The 19,906-nt window shown below is 44.9% G+C and overlaps 1 protein-coding gene across 1 annotated transcript in view; it reads left to right on the top strand.

Annotated features, from left to right (window-relative positions):
* Positions 1–10,930, top strand: part of LOC142256288 (formyl peptide receptor 2-like) — a 37,383-nt gene extending 26,453 nt beyond the window's left edge. The window contains exon 4 of the mRNA XM_075327904.1: positions 9,139–10,930. Within this exon, the coding sequence (XP_075184019.1) occupies positions 9,139–10,096 (958 nt within the window). The 3' untranslated portion in view covers positions 10,097–10,930. The remainder of the gene's footprint in view (positions 1–9,138) is intronic.
* The last annotated feature ends 8,976 nt before the right edge of the window (positions 10,931–19,906 follow it).

Here is a 19,906-nt window from a genome sequence, read left to right as displayed (position 1 = left end):
AGGGCCAGAAATATTTGGACAGTGACAAGTTTTGTTATTTTAGCTGTTTACAAAAACATGTTCAGAAATACAATTATATATATAATATGGGCTGAAAGTGCACACTCCCAGCTGCAATATGAGAGTTTTCACATCCAAATCGGAGAAAGGGTTTAGGAATCATAGCTCTGTAATGCATAGCCTCCTCTTTTTCAAGGGACCAAAAGAAATTGGACAAGGGACTCTAAAGGCTGCTTTACACCAGACAATCTATCGTGTGATAGATCGTCGGGGTCACGTTTTTTGTGACGCACATCCGGCATCGCTGGCGATGCCGGCCTGTGTGACACCTCCTAGCGACGCAGTATCGCTCACAAATCGTGAGTCGTGTACTGCTCGCTAGGTTCCATAATATCGTTTAATTTAGTTGTTCATCGTTTCCGGGGTAGCACACGCCGCTCCGTGTGACACCCCGGGAACGATGAACAGCAGCTCACCTGCGTCACGCGGCTGCCGCCGGCTATGTGAAGGAAGGAGGTGGGCGGGATGTTTACGTCCTGCTCATCTCCGCCCCTCCGCTTCCATTGGCCGGCGGCCGTGTGACGTCGCTGTGACGCCGAATGTCCCTCCCACTCCAGGAAGTGGACGTTCGCCGCCCACAGCGAGGTCGCACGAGAGGTAAGTATGTGTGACGCGGGTTACTGACTTTGTGCGACACGGGCAGCGATTTGCCCGTGACGCAAAAAGGACGGGGGCGGGTACGATCGATTGTGAAATTGCACAATCGGTCGTACCGTGTAAAGCAGCCTTTAGGGCTGCAATTAACTCTGAAGGCGTCTCCCTCATTAACCTGTAATCAATGAATTAGTTAAAAGGTCTGGGGTTGATTACAGGTGTGTGGTTTTGCATTTGGAAGCTGTTGCTGTGACCAGACAACATGCGGTCTAAGGAACTCTCAATTGACGTGAAGCAGAACATCCTGAGGCTGAAAAAAAAGAAAAAATCCATCAGAGAGATAGCAGACATGCTTGGAGTAGCAAAATCAACAGTCGGGTACATTCTGAGAAAAAAGGAATTGACTGGTGAGCTTGGGAACTCAAAAAGGCCTGGGCGTCCACGGATGACAACAGTGGTGGATGATCGCCGCATACTTTCTTTGGTGAAGAAGAACCCGTTCACAACATCAACTGAAGTCCAGAACACTCTCAGTGAAGTAGGTGTATCTGTCTCTAAGTCAACAGTAAAGAGAAGACTCCATGAAAGTAAATACAAAGGGTTCACATCTAGATGCAAACCATTCATCAATTCCAAAAATAGACAGGCCAGAGTTACATTTGCTGAAAAACATCTCATGAAGCCGGCTCAGTTCTGGAAACGTATTCTATGGACAGATGAGACAAAGATCAACCTGTACCAGAATGATGGGAAGAAAAAAGTTTGGAGAAGAAAGGGAACGGCACATGATCCAAGGCACACCACATCCTCTGTAAAACATGGTGGAGGCAACGTGATGGCATGGGCATGCATGGCTTTCAATGGCACTGGGTCACTTGTGTTTATTGATGACATAACAGCAGACAAGAGTAGCCGGATGAATTCTGAAGTGTACCGTGATATACTTTCAGCCCAGATTCAGCCAAATGCCGCAAAGTTGATCGGACGGCGCTTCATAGTACAGATGGACAATGACACCAAGCATACAGCCAAAGCTACCCAGGAGTTCATGAGTGCAAAAAAGTGGAACATTCTGCAATGGCCAAGTCAATCACCAGATCTTAACCCAATTGAGCATGCATTTCACTTGCTCAAATCCAGACTTAAGACGGAAAGACCCACAAACAAGCAAGACCTGAAGGCTGTGGCTGTAAAGGCCTGGCAAAGCATTAAGAAGGAGGAAACCCAGCGTTTGGTGATGTCCATGGGTTCCAGACTTAAGGCAGTGATTGCCTCCAAAGGATTCGCAACAAAATATTGAAAATAAAAATATTTTGTTTGGGTTTGGCTTATTTGTCCAATTACTTTTGACCTCCTAAAATGTGGAGTGTTTGTAAAGAAATGTGACAATTCCTACAATTTCTATCAGATATTTTTGTTCAAACCTTCAAATTAAACGTTACAATCTGCACTTGAATTCTGTTGTAGAGGTTTCATTTCAAATCCAATGTGGTGGCATGCAGAGCCCAACTCGCGAAAATTGTGTCACTGTCCAAATATTTCTGGACCTAACTGTAATTAGGCACAATGTTCCCAGTGCAGCACAGGGTGGCTGTCAGATACAGTTAATAAGATTACCCCATTATCAAAATTAGCCTAGTGCATTCATATAATGAGAGCTATTTACAAAGAACACCAACATAAAGCTGGGTTCACAAATAGCGACAGCGACAACGACTTTGCTGTTACGTCACTATGTTCTGTGACGCAACAGCGACCTTGTAAGTACACTGCTTAGCGCTGGCTCCCTGCACTCCTAGCTACAGTACACATCAGGTTAATTACCCGATGTGTACTGCAGCTACATGTGCAGAGAGCAGGGAGCCGCGCACACCGCTTAGCGCTGGCTCCCTGCACTCCTAGCTACAGTACACATCGGGTTAATTACCCGATGTGTACTGCAGCTACATGTGCAGAGAGCAGGGAGCCGCGCACACTGCTTAGCGCTGGCTCCCTGCACTCCTAGCTATAGTACACATTGGGTTAATTACCCGATGTGTACTGCAGCTACATGTGCACAGAGCAGGGAGCCGCGCACACTGCTTAGCGCTGGCTCCCTGCACTCCTAGCTACAGTATACATCAGGTTATTTACCCGATGTGTACTGCAGCTACATGTGCAGAGAGCAGGGAGCCGCGCACACTGCTTAGCGCTGGCTCCCTGCACTCCTAGCTACAGTACACATCGGGTTAATTACCCGATGTGTACTGCAGCTACATGTGCACAGAGCAGGGAGCCGCGCACTCTGCTTAGCGCTGGCTCCCTGCACTCCTAGCTATAGTACACATTGGGTTAATTACCCGATGTGTACTGCAGCTACATGTGCACAGAGCAGGGAGCCGCGCACACTGCTTAGCGCTGGCTCCCTGCACTCCTAGCTACAGTATACATCAGGTTATTTAACCGATGTGTACTGCAGCTACATGTGCAGAGAGCAGGGAGCCGCGCACACCGCTTAGCGCTGGCTCCCTGCACTCCTAGCTACAGTACACATCGGGTTAATTACCCGATGTGTACTGCAGCTACATGTGCACAGAGCAGGGAGCCGCGCACACTGCTTAGCGCTGGCTCCCTGCACTCCTAGCTACAGTACACATCGGGTTAGTTACCCGATGTGTAGTGCAGCTACATGTGCAGGGAGCAGCAGCCGGCAGCACAGGCAGTGTGAGAGCGGCGGACGCTGGTAACGAAGGTAAATATCGGGTAACCAGGGAAAGGTCTTTTCTTGGTTACCCGATATTTACCTTGGTTACAGCTTACCGCAGCTGCCAGATGCTGGCTCCTGCTCCCTGCTCGCTTCATTTCGTCGCTCTCTCACTGTCACACAAAGCGATGTGTGCGTCACAGAGGAAGAGCGACGACCAAAAAATGAAGCTGGACATTCAGCAACGAACAGCAACCTCACAGCAGGGGCCAGCTCGTTGCTGGATTTCACACACAGCGACAGCGACGGGACGTCGCTGCAACGTCACAGAAAATGATGACGTAGCAGCGACGTTGTTGTCGTTGTCGCTGTGTGTGACACCACCCCAAGGCATCTGACAACCAGCCGGTTAGCTGATTAGGACAGGACAGGACAATTACCTGATAAGCTGGGTGGCAGAATAAACGCAGGAACCAGCCTGACGGCCGTTTCGAAAAACCTTCGTCAGGGGGCGGTAACAGCATCAGAGAGCACGTGGTTTATAACCAGTAAAGCAACCAATTGTGAGTGAGGAGCATGGTGACGTTCACGCGATCATGGATAAACAGGACGGAGAACGGCGGCCGCGTCAGAGGCACGTGACAGAGTGATGACTCATAGTCACATGACCCTGTAGACGCGACAGGCCGGTCCGCAGCTTGTCACCACGGCAGCGCGAATGTACAGCAACTCACTCAGGATTGGAGGCCCCACATCACAAAGCATAATATGTTATTATCTATTAGCAGTGTGTGTGATTATAAACAATCCGGGTTTCCCAAAAGAAAATTACATTCAGGATAACTAGATGAGACATCACAAAATATATGCTAAAAGGATTTACAAGTAAATCATAATAACCATAGAACCAGTAATTAACATGAGCATATAAGATACTGGTGGTAAGAGACGCGGTGGAAATTAGTAATAATGAATTGTAAAATATACCCCAAGTGACTTGCAGCTGTAATCGCAGCAAAAGGTGAAGCTACAAAGTATTAACTTAAAGGGGATGAATAATATTGCACGCACCAATTTTCAGTTTCTCATTATTTTAAAAAAAGGTTTAAAATAAGCAATAAAATTCATTCAACTTCACAATTGTGTCACTTGTTGTTGATTCTTCACCAGAACATTAACATTTCTATCTTTATGTTTGAAGCCTGAAATGTGGGGAAAAGTTGAAAAATTCAAGGGAGCCCAATACTTTCGCAAGGCACTGTATTTATTTTTATATACGCATGAGTCACCTTGATTACAATTTTATTATACATTTTGGATTTCATCAGTATATACAGTATGAGAACATGTGTTGTTTATAACAAGCATGAGTTCACTTTTAACATACATTTTTGGTATAATTAGTGTTTACACCGTTGTTTAGTTTTATTTTGGGGGTCTTATGAGTTGTGTCTTAGCATAATTATGATATATTATTATGTTTTTTACACTTTATAAACTTACATATTAATAGCCGGTTATAGCTAAATAATGATCTTCATTATGTAGGCATATTTGCCATTAGTTGACATGGCTGCCTTGAACCTGGTGCACATGCTTGGGTTCAGCACCATTTAGGTCTTCCGTTGTGCGTTTATTAGGCCTCTTTCACACATTAGTTTTTTTGCATCAGTCACAATCCGTTTTGTGATTGATGCGACGGATCCTGTAAAAAAACTGATCCGTCGTACTATTTTTTCCTGACCAGCAATGATTTTACAACACTTTTGGGAACGATCGGTTATAAAAAATGGAATCCGATGACGGATCTATCATTTGACGGATTACGACGGGTCCTTCGCCCATAGGCTTCCATTACAACAAACGATGGATGAAGATGGATCCTTTCCCCATAGGCTTCCATTACAACAAACGATGGATGGCGACAGATCCGTCGTGGTCCATTTTTTCGATGCACACAAAAAATGTTACTATGGACGTCATCTCCATCACATTTTTCAACAGATCCGTCTTACAATGGATGTAACGTGAGGCCATCCGTTTCAATCCGTCGCTAATACAAGTCAATGAGTAAAGAGCGGATCCAGCACCGGATCCATTTTTTTCACATTTCAATGAATTGTGACTGATGGCAAAAACAGATGTGTGAAAGGGACCTTAGCCTCATGTGACCCTGTGACAAATTATGTGAACCGATGGGTCACATGGTGTGTGACTGTGTGATTTAGGAAGTTTTTTGTATTCCAATGGCGGCTGTAATGTGCGCTTGATCTGCATAGTGGCTAATATAATCTTTCCTTATGCCATCGGTCAACATGGCTGTCGTGGGTCTGTATGGCTGGTGCGCATGTGCGGGTTCAGCACTATTTACATCTTCTGTTGTGTGTCTTTTAGCGTCATGTGTCACAATGTATATGGGAATGATGAAAAGCAAAACTGCTATGGGAATACTAGACTGAAAAATACAATTAATTATCTGAAAAAGTGAAAAACATGAAAATGGAATCTGCATAACTGCTATAAATAATAGGAATATAAGAGATATTTAGCCTTTGTATTGATCAATGCAAAAGAGCCCCAAAACCAACGCCAAGGTAATCCGTATTTTTGGGGTCCCTAACCTATATGTAACCTCACCGGCAGATAAAAACTTGCTCTGTATAGGAAGCAAAGGACCAAGCTATATATGTGAAGTGAAACAAATGGCTGTGGGTGGTTAAGGGTTCTCAGACAGAAAATGCATACTAGCTAAAGAATGTACATCTGGAACACCAATGGTGTGAACATGGTGCAAGACTCAAAGAGATAACTATACAATAGGATAAAGCATATTCCATTTTCATGTTTTTCACTTTTTCAGATAGTTCATTGTATTTTTCAGTCTAGTATTCCCATAGCAGTTTGTACATTGTGACTTGTGTGCAACTCTTTATCCTATTGTATAGTTATGTTTTTCATAACTCCTCCAGATCCCCTTCATCCCAGTGCCAATCTTGTTCTCTGGTACTTTCTTCCCCTGCACTTGTCTCTGGTAAGAGGGTCCCCGTCGTATAAAACACTGTGGGTCCCCATTCTGTGGTTTGTCCACTTCTGTCCACCTGACGATAGCGTGAACCCTGTGGGGTTGGAGTCTCTGGTCCCATCCCCAGCTCTCTCTTTGCTACTGAATTTTTGGATTCTTTAGGGTCAGCGAGGTCCATGATGGTCCACTTTGCTGTGCAGGTGTTAACAGGTTGGCTTGAAGCTCTTTCCTGTCCTAGGATCCTGTACCCCGTTGGTGCGTAGTTCCGGGAGTACTCAACCATACTCCACCGGCAACCACCTCTCCTGGGTACCAGGTCACTGTTAACCCAAGTCAGGATGTCGCTCAGTCACACCTTTACATCTCCACTGTCAACTCTGAACTGACTACTCTCCACAGTCTGCCCCTCCCACCTCGTCAACTAGTGGACTGGACTAGCTTCACCTCTAGGCGGCCATCCATTGGTCCCACCCTAGCTGGGTACCATTGTATGGGGGATTGTTGGGAAAAACTGTGATTACCTGGGTTTGGCTTGGCTTTAGGGATTCTCCGGACCCGGGGGTCACGTGGACATGCCAAATGAAATAGGGAAAAAGGGGTGGTTGTACGGGCTAGGCCATACTCGGTTCGTGACGCCACCCATGGTGTGTGGTAAAGTGGGACACTATAGCTGCTGTTGTGGGATACCCGGGGGAGATGTGATGGCAGCTGGATGTTAACCCCTCTGTAAGTAGAGATGGTTGCCCCGGGACCCGGTGGTTTGGTGCAAGGGATAGCGGTGGCAGGGGCCCGCTCGCTCAGACGTACCAGGGGGAGGCACTTTTCTTAAACGTTGCATATAAACCGGGACAGGACGGACCAGGTCCTTCTCACCTCACCCCCACCCAAAGCAACCTGCCCCCTGGTGCCACCACTAAGCACTGGTGCGCACCGCTTTACTCAAGTCCAGGACAGGTCCGGGTGTTGCCCTTTAGGGCCGGGTAAAAAGTTCTTTACCCAGCAGTCTATCTCAAGGGCCCTACGTCCAGGGGACCCCTGGCCAGGAGGGTAGTCACCGGTTTTGGTGGTGACTGGGTCTTGGCCGACTCTACCGCAGGCCCTTCTTCCAACCAGCCTCTCCAGAGACTGCGGCAGGGTGAGAAGGTTGGTCAGGGGCTAATTACAAGGCCCAACAGTTTTTGTGTTGGCCTGCCAGTTCACTGCCATGGTCCATGTTAAAACGTTACAGGAACTTCAAAAAGGAAACAGTCCCAACGGGGACTCACTCTGAGGTAGCCGGGATTCCGCTACCTCAACTTATTTTTGGCAAGTGAATTTTGGTGGAGAGGGGTGGGTATGCAGCTGGGCACCCATATTCTTCACATCAAGGGTGAACCACCCCCTCTCTGTGCAGTGCCAGGTGTACGAGACCACATCTCCAAATTCCAGGTCTCGGTGTGGGTGTCCAACGGGCAAGTGCAGGGGCCATATCCCTTCGGGAAACAAAAATTTCGGCCTCCAGGCCCAGCTCGTAGATGAAGCCCCATCCTCGCTGGGCATCTAAATGCCGGCCTTGCCCTTGGTATGTTGGGCCCTGCACCCGGAAGGTGGCGTCCCGGAGGTGGTCCTTCTTGGTGCAGGTCTGGGAAAACACCTCTGCTTTTATCTTCTCCCGGGCCGCGATCTCCTTTTTCAGCTGGCGCCGCTGCTGCTCCCAGTACGGGGCGCTGGCCTTGCACTCTGCTTCTACCTCCGTGGGGGCCGAGCCCAGCTGGACACCCTCTGTGCCGGCTATGACCGGAATCACTGGCAATGGAGGGCTCCGCTGTGTTGTGTCCCTCTCTGCTGCCCTGCAGGTGCATCCTAGTTGCACCTCAGCCAGGACTGGGAACTGGGGAGCGGTCGGCGTCTCAGCCTCTGCCGACTTCTGGTCAGGCGTCGCCTCTGTTGCGGCCGGGCGGACTGCCGGGGCTGTCATTGTTGAGTGCGCTGCCTTCTTCGGGACCGGGGGTGATGTCATTGTGGCTGCAGCATGGCTCTGGACTGGACGGGACTTCTTCTGGGTTCCGGTCGGGCTGGGGTCTGGCACGGGTATCGGAGCGTTGGCATGCTTGCGGCCCCCTCGGAGCACAGTTTCTGGGTCAGTTCTCCGGTGTCGATACCGGCGGGCTCCAACCCTGCCCCGGTCCACCTCGGATCTCCGGCTGCCATCTTCCTGTCACCTGCTCATGGAGATCACCGTCTGCCAGCTAGTCAAGGCACCAGGGCTCCAATCCCGGCGCCTGTCAATTTGAGCTTCTCCTCCTGCTGGAGCTACACCTAGCCCCAGCTTCCACTCCTCTCAACTTGACCTTCAGCCTTTCACTGTGAAAGCTAAAACTAAAACTGAACTGACTGTTTTCCCGCCCCGGGCTGTCTAGACCCCTAGGTGGGCGTTTCTTATCTGCCTGGTCCAGCCCACTGGTGTGCCTGTCTTTCACTGAGGGGGGTGGCTAGAGTTTCAGGTCGGCTGTGTGTAACCCTGTGAGGGAAGATGTTATGCAGGGGCCTAGTCTTTGTGACTCCTGGTTTTGCCAGGGCGTCACACCGGAACTGGGGTTCTGGGTCCCTAAGGGGATAGGCCCTTCATCCTGGTAGGGATGCAGAACCTTGTAGCACCCTGATGGTCTCAGGGGTGCTACACTAGCACCACATTGTGATTCCACTTTTATGTCTGCCCCGTCCTCCATGTACCCACATATAGAAGTTTATGAAGCTATGAATTATATTTACTTATGTCTACCCTATCCTGTCTTCTCAGGTCACCTGTTGAAAAATACAATACGACTTTTGATTTTGTAAAGAAGATGGCAATTACATTATACAGCATTGTTTTTGCTCTCGGGATTATCGGTAATGGATTAGTCATCTGGATTGCCGGATTCAGGATGAAGAACACAATCAATGCCGTGTGGTTCCTCCACCTGGCCATCGCGGACTTCCTGTGCTGTGCGTCTCTGCCTCTGAGAATTGCTGACTGGGCTTTATTTTTTACACACCCCTTAGATTTTGCATATTGCATAGTGAACGTGTTCCTGTTTAACATAAACATGACCACCAGTGTTCTCCTCCTGACGGCCATGAGTATTGATCGCTGGGTGTCCGTCATGTGGCCATTTTGGGCCAAAGTTCATAAAACCTGTAATGTGGTGAGAATCTCTGCAGCGATCATCTGGGGGCTGAGCCTCATTGTAGCAGGTGTACTGTATTACGTGTATAGATACCGTATACCTGATCTAGGTGAATGGTGTCTATTTACTTATTACACATTTCGTTATAACTCAGAGTTATATCACATCATGCAGCTGCTTAGATTCCTTATAATGTGTGTGATCCCTTTTCTCATCATCGTCACCTCTTATTTCACAATTTTCTACAAGATTAGAAAAAGTAAGAGATTCCAGAGATCTCAGAGATCCTCCAGGATCATCACCGCTGTTATATCGTGTTTCTTCATCTGCTGGTTTCCATATTACATCTCCCCACTGATACCCCAGTATTATGATGATGACTTAACAGACTATATTGTTAATACTTGCATTACCAGCCTGGCTTGTCTTAACAGTTGCATGAATCCAATCATTTATGTATTTATGGGACAGGATTTCCGACAAGGTTTCTTCAGATCTGTCCCCTCTATACTAGAGAGAGCCTTAGGTGAAAATCCTAATGACCTGAGCAGAGAAGATACAGGAAATTCTCGCACTGTTGATGTGTAATATATATTCCTGTTATGTCCTCTGTGTGAAACCTCTTAACCGCTTGGCTATTTGACCTTTTTAATTTTTTTTCACTATGTTTTCTTTCTACTCTCATTCCAAGAGCCATAACATTTTATTTTCTCATCAACGCAGAGGAATGAGGGATGGTTTCTTACAGGATGAGATTTAGTTTTGAAAGATGCCTTTCATTTTACCATGTGATGTTCTAAAAAAAATACGGGGCAAGAGACTTGTACAAGGATTTTTTGTGATATTTGGGGGCACATGGTGCTTCTATACAGGCTGTTGGGCTGCAGTAATAGACCAGTTAAAGGTCAGGAACCCTTTAACCCCTTCCCGACATATGACGTACTGTGTACGTCATGTTTGGAAAGGGCTTCCCGACCAATGACGTATGGGGTACTTTATGGCTTTCGTGCACCACCGTGACTATTACGACAGTGGTCACACAAAAGTGAACGCTGTTTCTGACCACAGGACACCAGCACGTCATGCCACAAGAGGGTTTCCCCGCATTTATGATTACTGGGATTGGCTGATAAATTCTGAACAGCCAATCACAGTGATTTCTATGTTTTCAGCAAACATTGACGTCCAGCTATGTTCGGTGCAATATCAGCACTGACCATAGGCTGAAGCCTGGCAAATGGGGCGTCACAAGCCCCAGCACTAATTGGAGCAATCATACAATGATGTGTGATCACTCCAATCACTTCAATCAGTGAGCAAAGATGTGGTCTTACCTCACAGTGATTGCTTTGCCCAGAATCGGACTGGCTACCAGAGGAAACCACCGGTAATACCAGGCCTGGGCACAGTTACATGCACTGAACTCTGGAGCTCTCATCTGAGCTCCGCAGTGCAGCCTGGACTGAACTCAGGGTTTGCAGGACTGACCCGCGAGCGCCAACTGATTCCACAGCGATTGCAGTTCAGTTCATTTCACAGCAGCGGACAGGATGGGCTGAATTCCGGGGCTCAGGTGAGAGCTTCTGAGTGCAGCCTGGCCTGTCCGCATCTGTCATGAACTTAACCACAGGCTGCACTCAGAAGCTCTCACCTGAGCCCCGGAGTTCAGCCCGTCCTGTCCGCTGCTGTGAAATGAACTGAACTGCAATCGCCGTGGAATCAGTTGGCACTCGCGGGTCAGTCCTGCAAACCCCGAGTTCAGTCCAGGCTGCACTCCGGAGCTCTGGTGAGAGCTCCAGAGTTCAATGTAGGTAACCGCCGCCAGGACTAGTATTACTGGTGATTTCCTGGCTTTGCTTCATTCCTATTATAAAATTCCGTGAAGCATCTGGGGCTTTAAAGTGCACAACTACAAAAAATTCCGTGAGGGCTCTAGTTTCCAAATTAGGGTCACTTGTTCTGGGTTTCAACTGCTTAGGCACAACAGGGGCTCTCCAAAAGCAACATCGCATCTGCTAACGATTCCAGACAATTTAGCATTCAAAAAGTCAAATGGCGCTCCTTCCCTTCTGAGCCCTACCGTGAGCTCAAACAGTAGATTTTCACCACATATAGGGTATCAGCAAACTCAGAAGAAAATGAGAAACATATTTTGGGGTTCATGTTCTCTTGTTACCCTTGTAAAATGCTAAATTTGGGGCTAAAGTAACATTTTTGTGAGAAAAAGTAAAATTTATTTTTTTTCCTTCCCCATTGCTTTAATTTCTGTAAAGCACCTTAAGGGTTAATAAGCTTCCTGTATGCGGCTTTGAGAAGATTTAAGGGTGCAGTTTTTAGAATGGTATCACTTTTGGGTATTTTTTGTTAACTCAGCCTCTCAAAGTCACTTTAAATGTGATGTGGTCCTTTAAAAAATGGTTTTGTAAATTTTGTTGGAAAAATTAGAAATTGCTGATGAACTTTGACCCCTTCTAACTTCCTAAAAAAAAAATATTGGGTTTGAAGAATGCTAATATAAAGTAGACATATGGGACATGTTATTAATTAACTATTTTGGGTGACAACTCTCTGGTTTAAGGGCATAAAAATAAAAAGTTTGAAAATTGAGAAATGTTCAAAATATTCATCAAATTTCCAATTTTTTCACAAATAAAGCAAAAAATATTGTCCTAAATTTACCCCTATCATGAAGTACAATATGTAATGAAAAAACAATCTCAGAATTACCGGGATATGCTGAAGTGTTCCAGAGTTATAACTAGGGATGATCAAATACTTCAAATATTTGGCTTCGCGAATATCCGATGAATAGGTCGCCGCTATGCGAATATTCGAGGCGCAATGTAAGTCTATGGGAAGCCTGAATAGTTCCCAATAGTTGTTATTCGGGTTTCCCATGGACTTACATTGCAAATCGAATTTTCGTGAATAGGCGACCTATTCGGCAAATATTTGCGAAGCCAGAAGAGGTGATTCTGGTCAGAATTGCAAAAAATGGCCTGAGCATTAAGTACAAAACTGGCTTCATCCTTAAGAGGTTAAAGTGTTCCAGAGTTATTATCACAAAAAGGGACACTGGTCAGAATTGAACGTTTACTTGTCCGAACCTTGCCCGAGGAGATTCGGAATCAGTGATTGGCAGTTTGAGTCTCTACCTGCATATAGCCAGCCATAAGAAGATGACTTCCGGATTTTATTGTGGTTTATCATGGTTATCGTGTTGTCATCATCACTGATTGTTATTATGTGATGTGACTTTTGGGGAAACGAGTATTTATTTTATATTTCTATGGGATGTTTTTATAGATCCTGATGAAGACCTCAAGCCGAGGTAAAAACGTGTTATGTCAATTAAGTCCTTGCACTAATTTATATTGCTCATCTAGTGAATTGATGTTCATATACCTGTCACTGTTTTGCCTCCCTGTCCACATGGATAGGGGGCAGAGCCTTCTCCGGGGCCTCACATCCAGAGCTTGGATGCTTTAAAAACTGTCATCTCCGGTGAAGCAGCGCTGGCTATAAGCTTAACTCTGCTTTGCCTGTGATAGCTAGTCCCGTAAGTGTTATCCTGATCCGTCTGCACCTGCGCCCCCGTGCCCTGTCTGTGTTCTTTCCCCTAGTCATCCCTCCATTCCTTTGTCCCCTCTCCTACCTCTCCACTCGGTTGCTTCCTCTGGTACTGACCCCGGCCTGACCTCGACCCCGCTTCTGTTCATTCCTCCGGTCCTCCTTCTGCCTGTCCTGTGCTTGACCTGGCCTGCCAGACCATTCCTCACATGCCCTGCAGCTCTGCTCCCCAGCTGTGCTGGGAGGCAGTGTATAAGCACACACTATGTATCCACTTCCTGGTTCTTGTTGCTCCGTGTAGTGTCTTCTCCTGCAGAGCTCCAGCTCCCCCTGGTGGCAGCTTGACAGTACCTTTCAATTCAGCTTTTGACTGCAGCATGTTTCCTCTGTGAGTTTATGCAGTTTCTCCCAGAGCTGTTCCTCCTCTCCCCCCCCAAAAAAAATGCAATAAAAAGTGATTAAAATGCATCTAGCCCAAAATGGTATCAGTAAGACTATCAGCCTACTGCACTAAAAACAAGCTTCACACATCAAATTTGGTAACATTTTAACTGTACTGACCTGCAGAATAATGTCATCCGGTTACTTTTGCTGGACATTGATCACCATAAAAATACTCCCTCAAAAAAACAAAAACTCTGAATTTAATTTTTCTTACCCCAATTTGATTTTTTTCTTGTTCTTCAGAACATTGAATGCTAAAATCAATGGTGTCCATCAAAACTACAACTTGTTACCAAATTAAAAAAAAAACTTGTTCTACAAAAAGAAGATGTTAGTGAAAAAATAAAAAATGATGACTCTTTGTTAAAGAAATAAACCTTGCTCTACAAAAACAAGATATGTTGGTGAAAAACTAAAAAAATATTACTCTTAAGATGGAGAAGAAAAACTAAAGCTAAAAAAACAGGAAAACCTCTGGTCTTGAAGTGTCCAATAGATGTGGCCATGTCGAATAGGCTTCACATCTCACATCTCACATTTTTTAACAATGGAGAAGGGTGTGATTTTTTTATTTTTTTTTTATTTATTGCTTTATTTTTCAGTCTTCCTTGGTAAGATGAACCTTTTGATTACTGGTTCCATGCACTGTAATAGTCTATTATTACAGTCTATTGGACAAATCACTACCTCTTATGAAGCTCATTCTATGGTGAGAACCAATATGGCAGTGACGAGAAGTGACAACCCATGATCATGTTGCCTTGGAAGGATTTGCTGCCTTAGGCTGGACCCACACGAATGTATGGCAGCTGATGCGAGAGTATCGGATGTGATATGCTAATGACTCCTGGCTCGATCCTGCAATCGGGTCACAGCTGTGAAGCTGAGGACGGGTGGTGCGAGGAGAGGGAGGGGTTAATCCCCCATCTCCTCCATTGTCAGGCTGTGCGTATATCGCAGTGCACTGGGCTAACATCCGAGTGCAGTCTGATGTTTCTCCCGCACCCATTCACTTAAATGGGTGCGAGTGATACGGCTCTGGCAGAAAATCGCAGCATGTTGCGACTTTTCTTGCATCCAGAATCTGGATGCGAGAAAAGCTGACTAACTGCTCTCCCTCATTGACTAATATTGGTCTGAGTGTAATGCGAGATTTTCTCACATTGCATTCGTCCGTTTTCCACGCTCATGTGAGCATGCCCTTAAAGCCATTGTCAATGATTGATAGAAGCATTTAAAAGAGTCAGCTATGTTGATGAGTTCTATGATCGCTGCTTAAGGGTGCTTTACATGCTGCGATATCACTAACGATTTATCGTCGGGGTCACGGTGTTTGTGACGCACATCCGGCTTCGTTAGAAACATTGTGTAATACGTACGAGCGACCTTCAACGATCGCAAAAGTGGTAAAAATCATTGGTTTTGGAGAGGTCGTCCAAACACCAAATATCATTGTCAGGTGAGTAACGAGGTTGTTTGTCGTTCCTGCGGCACCACAGATCGCTGTGTGTGACACCGCAGGAACAAGGAAACTCACCGTACCAGCGTCCCGCCGGCAATGAGGAAGGAAGGAGGTGGGCGGGATGTTACGTCCGCTCATCTCTGCCCCTCCTCTACTATTAGGCAGCCGCTTAGTGACGTCGCTATGACACCGAACGAACCGCCCCCTTAGAAAGAAGGCAGTTCGCCGGTCACAGCGACGTCGCTAGGCAGGTAAGTATGTGTAACGGGTGTAAGCGATGTTGTGCGACACGGGCAGCGATTTGCCAGTGACACATAACCGACGGGGGCGAGTACGCTTGCTAGCGATATCGAAACCGATATCGCAGCGTGTAAAGCACCCTTTAGAGGCAAATGGCAGCTGTATAATACATAAAGTTTATATCCATCATACTCCTGTCTGTAGCTGCTGGTCAATACTGTACTGGAGCCAATGATGAGAGCTGGCACTGACACTGCGTAGTGTATCTGTAGTATCCGTGTGGAGGAGCAGAACCTCTGAGTCAGTGATGTCCGCGGCTCGGTACTTTACTGCAGTCAGGAGCATGAAATGAGAGCTAGAAATATCACTGTGAGCAGCTGCAGAGTGTGGAGCAATAGCACTGTGTGAGCAACTGCATTGTGCGCAGTCAATCAAGACATGACGGTATGCAAATTGAGGAGGCGTAACTGTGTCCAGAGAACTTTGGCCACACCAAGGGTGCACTGAAGCTCCTTATTTGTAAATAAAATATATTTATTTTTTTAGCAACTAAACCCCTCAAAGCTATAAAATGAGTCTGAATTTTATTGGGACTAGTTAGGCTTTTGTTGGTTACCAACTACCCGACACGTATTAATCTTAATCAATAGGATAGAATGCTTTAGTGCCTGGAAAATATTACTTGGAGTATATTTGTTACATCTTTGTAACACTTATGTTAAAACATCTTAGTAATTACTAATAATATTAAATGTCTGTAAAGTAAGAAAAATGTGGCGTTATTAAAGTTGCATGAGAAAATGTATTAAGTATTTCACTCTGTACCAATAATAAAAAAATAATGTGGCAGTGTAATGTCTCTGGATATTAATCTTATTCCTCACAGTTGTGTTTCTTCTAGAGGTAATATCATCTCAGACATTTATACATTATTCACAGGACGGGGGACCCCAAATTCCAGGGGAGATGTCGGTCCCGAGGTCGGACGTATCCTGCACCATGAGAATATGACATTACCTATATATGTTACATGCTTTTCTGCTCTCGTGTTATATGTTCTACCAGATATAATCTTATATCTCTGTAACCGGAAATGTATTTCATGAATGTGAAAAAGAAATGTAGGAAATGTATCAAGTTGCAATTATAAAAATGTTATGATAAAAAATAAAGAAAAAAAAAAGTAGAAAAAAAATCATCAAATGATGTTACGATTTGTTTGTAACCAATGCAAAAGTATTTTTTAGTTTTAATTAAGCGCATGGCCATGTCTACATTTATGAATCTTGAGGGTGTATACATGGAGAATTTTTTTTTTATTGCACACTCTATATATAATCTTTCAGCCTTTAATGTGCCTAGTATGTGCACTTATGTGGTGGCGTTGAATGCATTTGCTTCTTATAATTGTGATAATATGGTTGCCTGATAATAGTGTGAACGTCTGAGGTTGGTGGAATAATATTGTACAACGCACCTGCGCACATATTGCCCAGCTATTTCTAAGCCGGACTGTGACACATTAGGTTGCTGGACCAGTGGGGATTAGTGCTGCAGAATGCGCGTGCGCATATGTTACTTGGTTACTCCTAATGCCAACCTGTGATGCTGCCGGATTGGTGTGGAACAATGCCACTTAATGCACCTGTGCACAGGTGACATAGTTACCTCCAATGCCGGTGTGGAACAATGCCACTTAATGCACCTATGCACAGGTCACCTAGTTACCTCCAATGCCGGTGTGGAACAATGCCGCTCAATGCACCTGCGCACAGGTTGCCTAGTTACCTCCAACGCCGGTGTGGAACAATGCCGCTTAATGCACCTGTGTACAGGTCGCCTAGTTATCTCCAATGCCGGTGTGGAACAATGCCGCTCAATGCACTTGCGCACAGGTTGCGTAGTTACCTCCAATGACGGCGTGGAACAATGGCGCTCAATGCAACTGCGCACAGGTTGTCTATTTACCTCCAGCACCGGAGTGGAACAATGCCACTTAATGCACCTGCACACAGGTCACCTAGTTACCTCCAATGCCGGTGTGGAACAATGCCGCTCAATGCACTTGCGCACAGGTTGCCTAGTTACCTCCAATGCTGGTGTGTAACAATGCCGCTCAATGCACCTGCGCACAGGTTGTCTTGTTACCTACAACGCCGGCGTGGAACAATGCCGCTTAATGCACCTGTGTACCGGTCGCTTAGTTATCTCCAATGCCAGTGTGGAACAATGCCGCTTAATGCACCTGTGTACCGGTCGCTTAGTTATCTCCAATGCCAGTGTGGAACAATGCCGCTTAATGCGCCTGTGTACAGGTTGCCTAGTTACCTCCAACACCGGCGTGGAACAATGCTGCTTAATGCGCCTGTGTACAGGTTGCTTAGTTACCTCCAACGCCGGCATGTGATGCATGACACTACAGAATTGGAGAGATGGGATCAGCCGATAGTGGCTACTTCGCGAGATCATGAGAGTATATAACAGAGGTCACATGTGCGATCATCGCTAGGCAACCTGGCACAAAAATAGAAAGATGTGATCAGAGGGGTTGAACGTAAACCAGGAGTGAGTTATACACTATAGAGAGATGGATTGAAACACACATGCCCAACATTATACCAGACATGAACAACACCCAGAAGTGACAATAGACGCTGTCAGAGCGGGTGATTTAAATATGTTGAGTCTTACATTGATTTTTGCTATTGGAGGGTGAAGCAGACACTCGCTGACCTAATTTATTTTGCCACTGCAATTTACACATTTTTTGTATCCCCCATAATTGCTCCACTGAGGAATCCACGTTATTGTGGAGGAAACACGTAGAGAGGGTATTGGTTGTTTCTTTGGGGTTAATTATTTCCCATACTTGGGAACTGTCATTGTAATGGCAGGAGTCATACAGGGTCACGACAGGGTTAACTATTATTATCTGCTCCATTGTTTTTCCAACTGGAGATGTGTGTCAGAACGTCCCAAGTCCGGATTAGGTGAGATTAAATGATTTTTTTATATGTATTGGTGTTTGTCCTTTGGTTATTGCACTTGTTTGGTGCCGGAATTATTGGATCCTACATATTATACATAAATTATTAAAAGGTATATTTTATCTTCATTGCTATACATTTAATTGATTTGAAAGATTGACCTGTTGTTTCCACCTGGAGAGGAGATTGGCTTGATTCTAATGTATGAATACTTACCTGATTTTATCATTATCTACATGAACAAAAAATATTTCTATTGTACTTTTCCAATAATGGACTCAAAGCGCAGATATTTGTATAAGACTCAAGAAAAAGCATTAAAACTGATATTAATTATGTATAAGCCATCACATCTGAATGTTTAAGTAACAATTAAGTAAGAAATATAAAAAACAATCATTCTGTACTTTGATAATTGTTTGCACTTAGCGGAAGTGTCTTATGGATTGGGGGGCGGAGAAGAGAATATATATATATATATATATATATATATATATATACACACACAGGAGCAATGCTTGTTATAGATGAAGGATCCGCTGCTCTCACTGACCAAAGAGAAGGAGGAGAAGGAAGGAAGGTAATGAAATCTATCTAGCTATCTATCTATCATCTATCTGTTTATATATATATATATATATATATATATATATATATATATATATATATATATATAATGTGTGTATATGTAAATCTACCTATCTATCTATCTATCATTGAAACCAAAAGGTTCCATCCACTCTCTATAAAGACACATCTGCAGGTTTTTCTCACTATTCGACATGAAGTCAGAATACATCTTTCCCGTTTAGGTCAATTAGGAACCAAAATTATTTATATTTGACAAATGTCATAATAATGATAGATAGAATGTTTTAAGGCATTTTTCTTCCTTTATGCAAAGTCAAAGGTTTCCCTCCATGTCAGTAGTATTTGATTCCATTGCGATTACACTGTATGACTTGCCTTAAATGTTTTGGATCTCCTTCCACAAGCTTCTCATAATAGTTGGTAGGAATTTGGGCCCAGTCCTCCTGACAGAACTGTTGTAACTGAGCCATGTTTGTAGGTCGCCTTGCTTGCACCGACCTTTTCAGGTTTGCCCGTAAATTTTCAATAGGATTCAAATCAGGGTTTTGTGATGGCCACTCCAAAGCATTGACTTTTGTTATCCTTAAGCCACTTAGGATCCAGTTAGGCCATATGTTTTTGGTCATTGTCTATTTGGAAGACTCATTTTCACCCAAGTGTTAAGTTCTTGGCTGATGTCATAAGATGTTGCTTTAGTATTGCCACATAATCTTCTTTCCTCATGGTGCCATCTATTTTATGAAGGGAACCATTCCCACCTGCAGCAAAACTACCTGACAACATGATGCTGCCACCACCGTGTTTCACAGTTGGGATGGTGTTCTTAGGCTTCAAAGCTTCTCCCTTTTTCCTCGAAACGTAATGATAGTCATTATGGCCAAACTGTTCAATTTTAGTTTTGTCTGACCACAGGACATGTCTCCAAAAATTAAGGTCTTTGTTCCTGTGTGCACTTGCAAATATTAATTTGTTTATTTTATGTTTCTTTTGGAGTAATGGCTTCTTCCTGGCAGAGTGACCCTTCAGCGTATATTGATTCAGTACTTTTTTCACTGTGGGTAATGACACAATCTTACCAGCTTCCATCAGCATCTTCACAAGGTC

This window comes from Anomaloglossus baeobatrachus, chromosome 11 (assembly GCF_048569485.1).
Source record: "Anomaloglossus baeobatrachus isolate aAnoBae1 chromosome 11, aAnoBae1.hap1, whole genome shotgun sequence".
Taxonomy (NCBI): domain Eukaryota; kingdom Metazoa; phylum Chordata; class Amphibia; order Anura; family Aromobatidae; genus Anomaloglossus; species Anomaloglossus baeobatrachus.
Note: the sequence above shows the minus strand (reverse complement) of the source record. Positions and strands in the feature narration are given on the sequence as shown.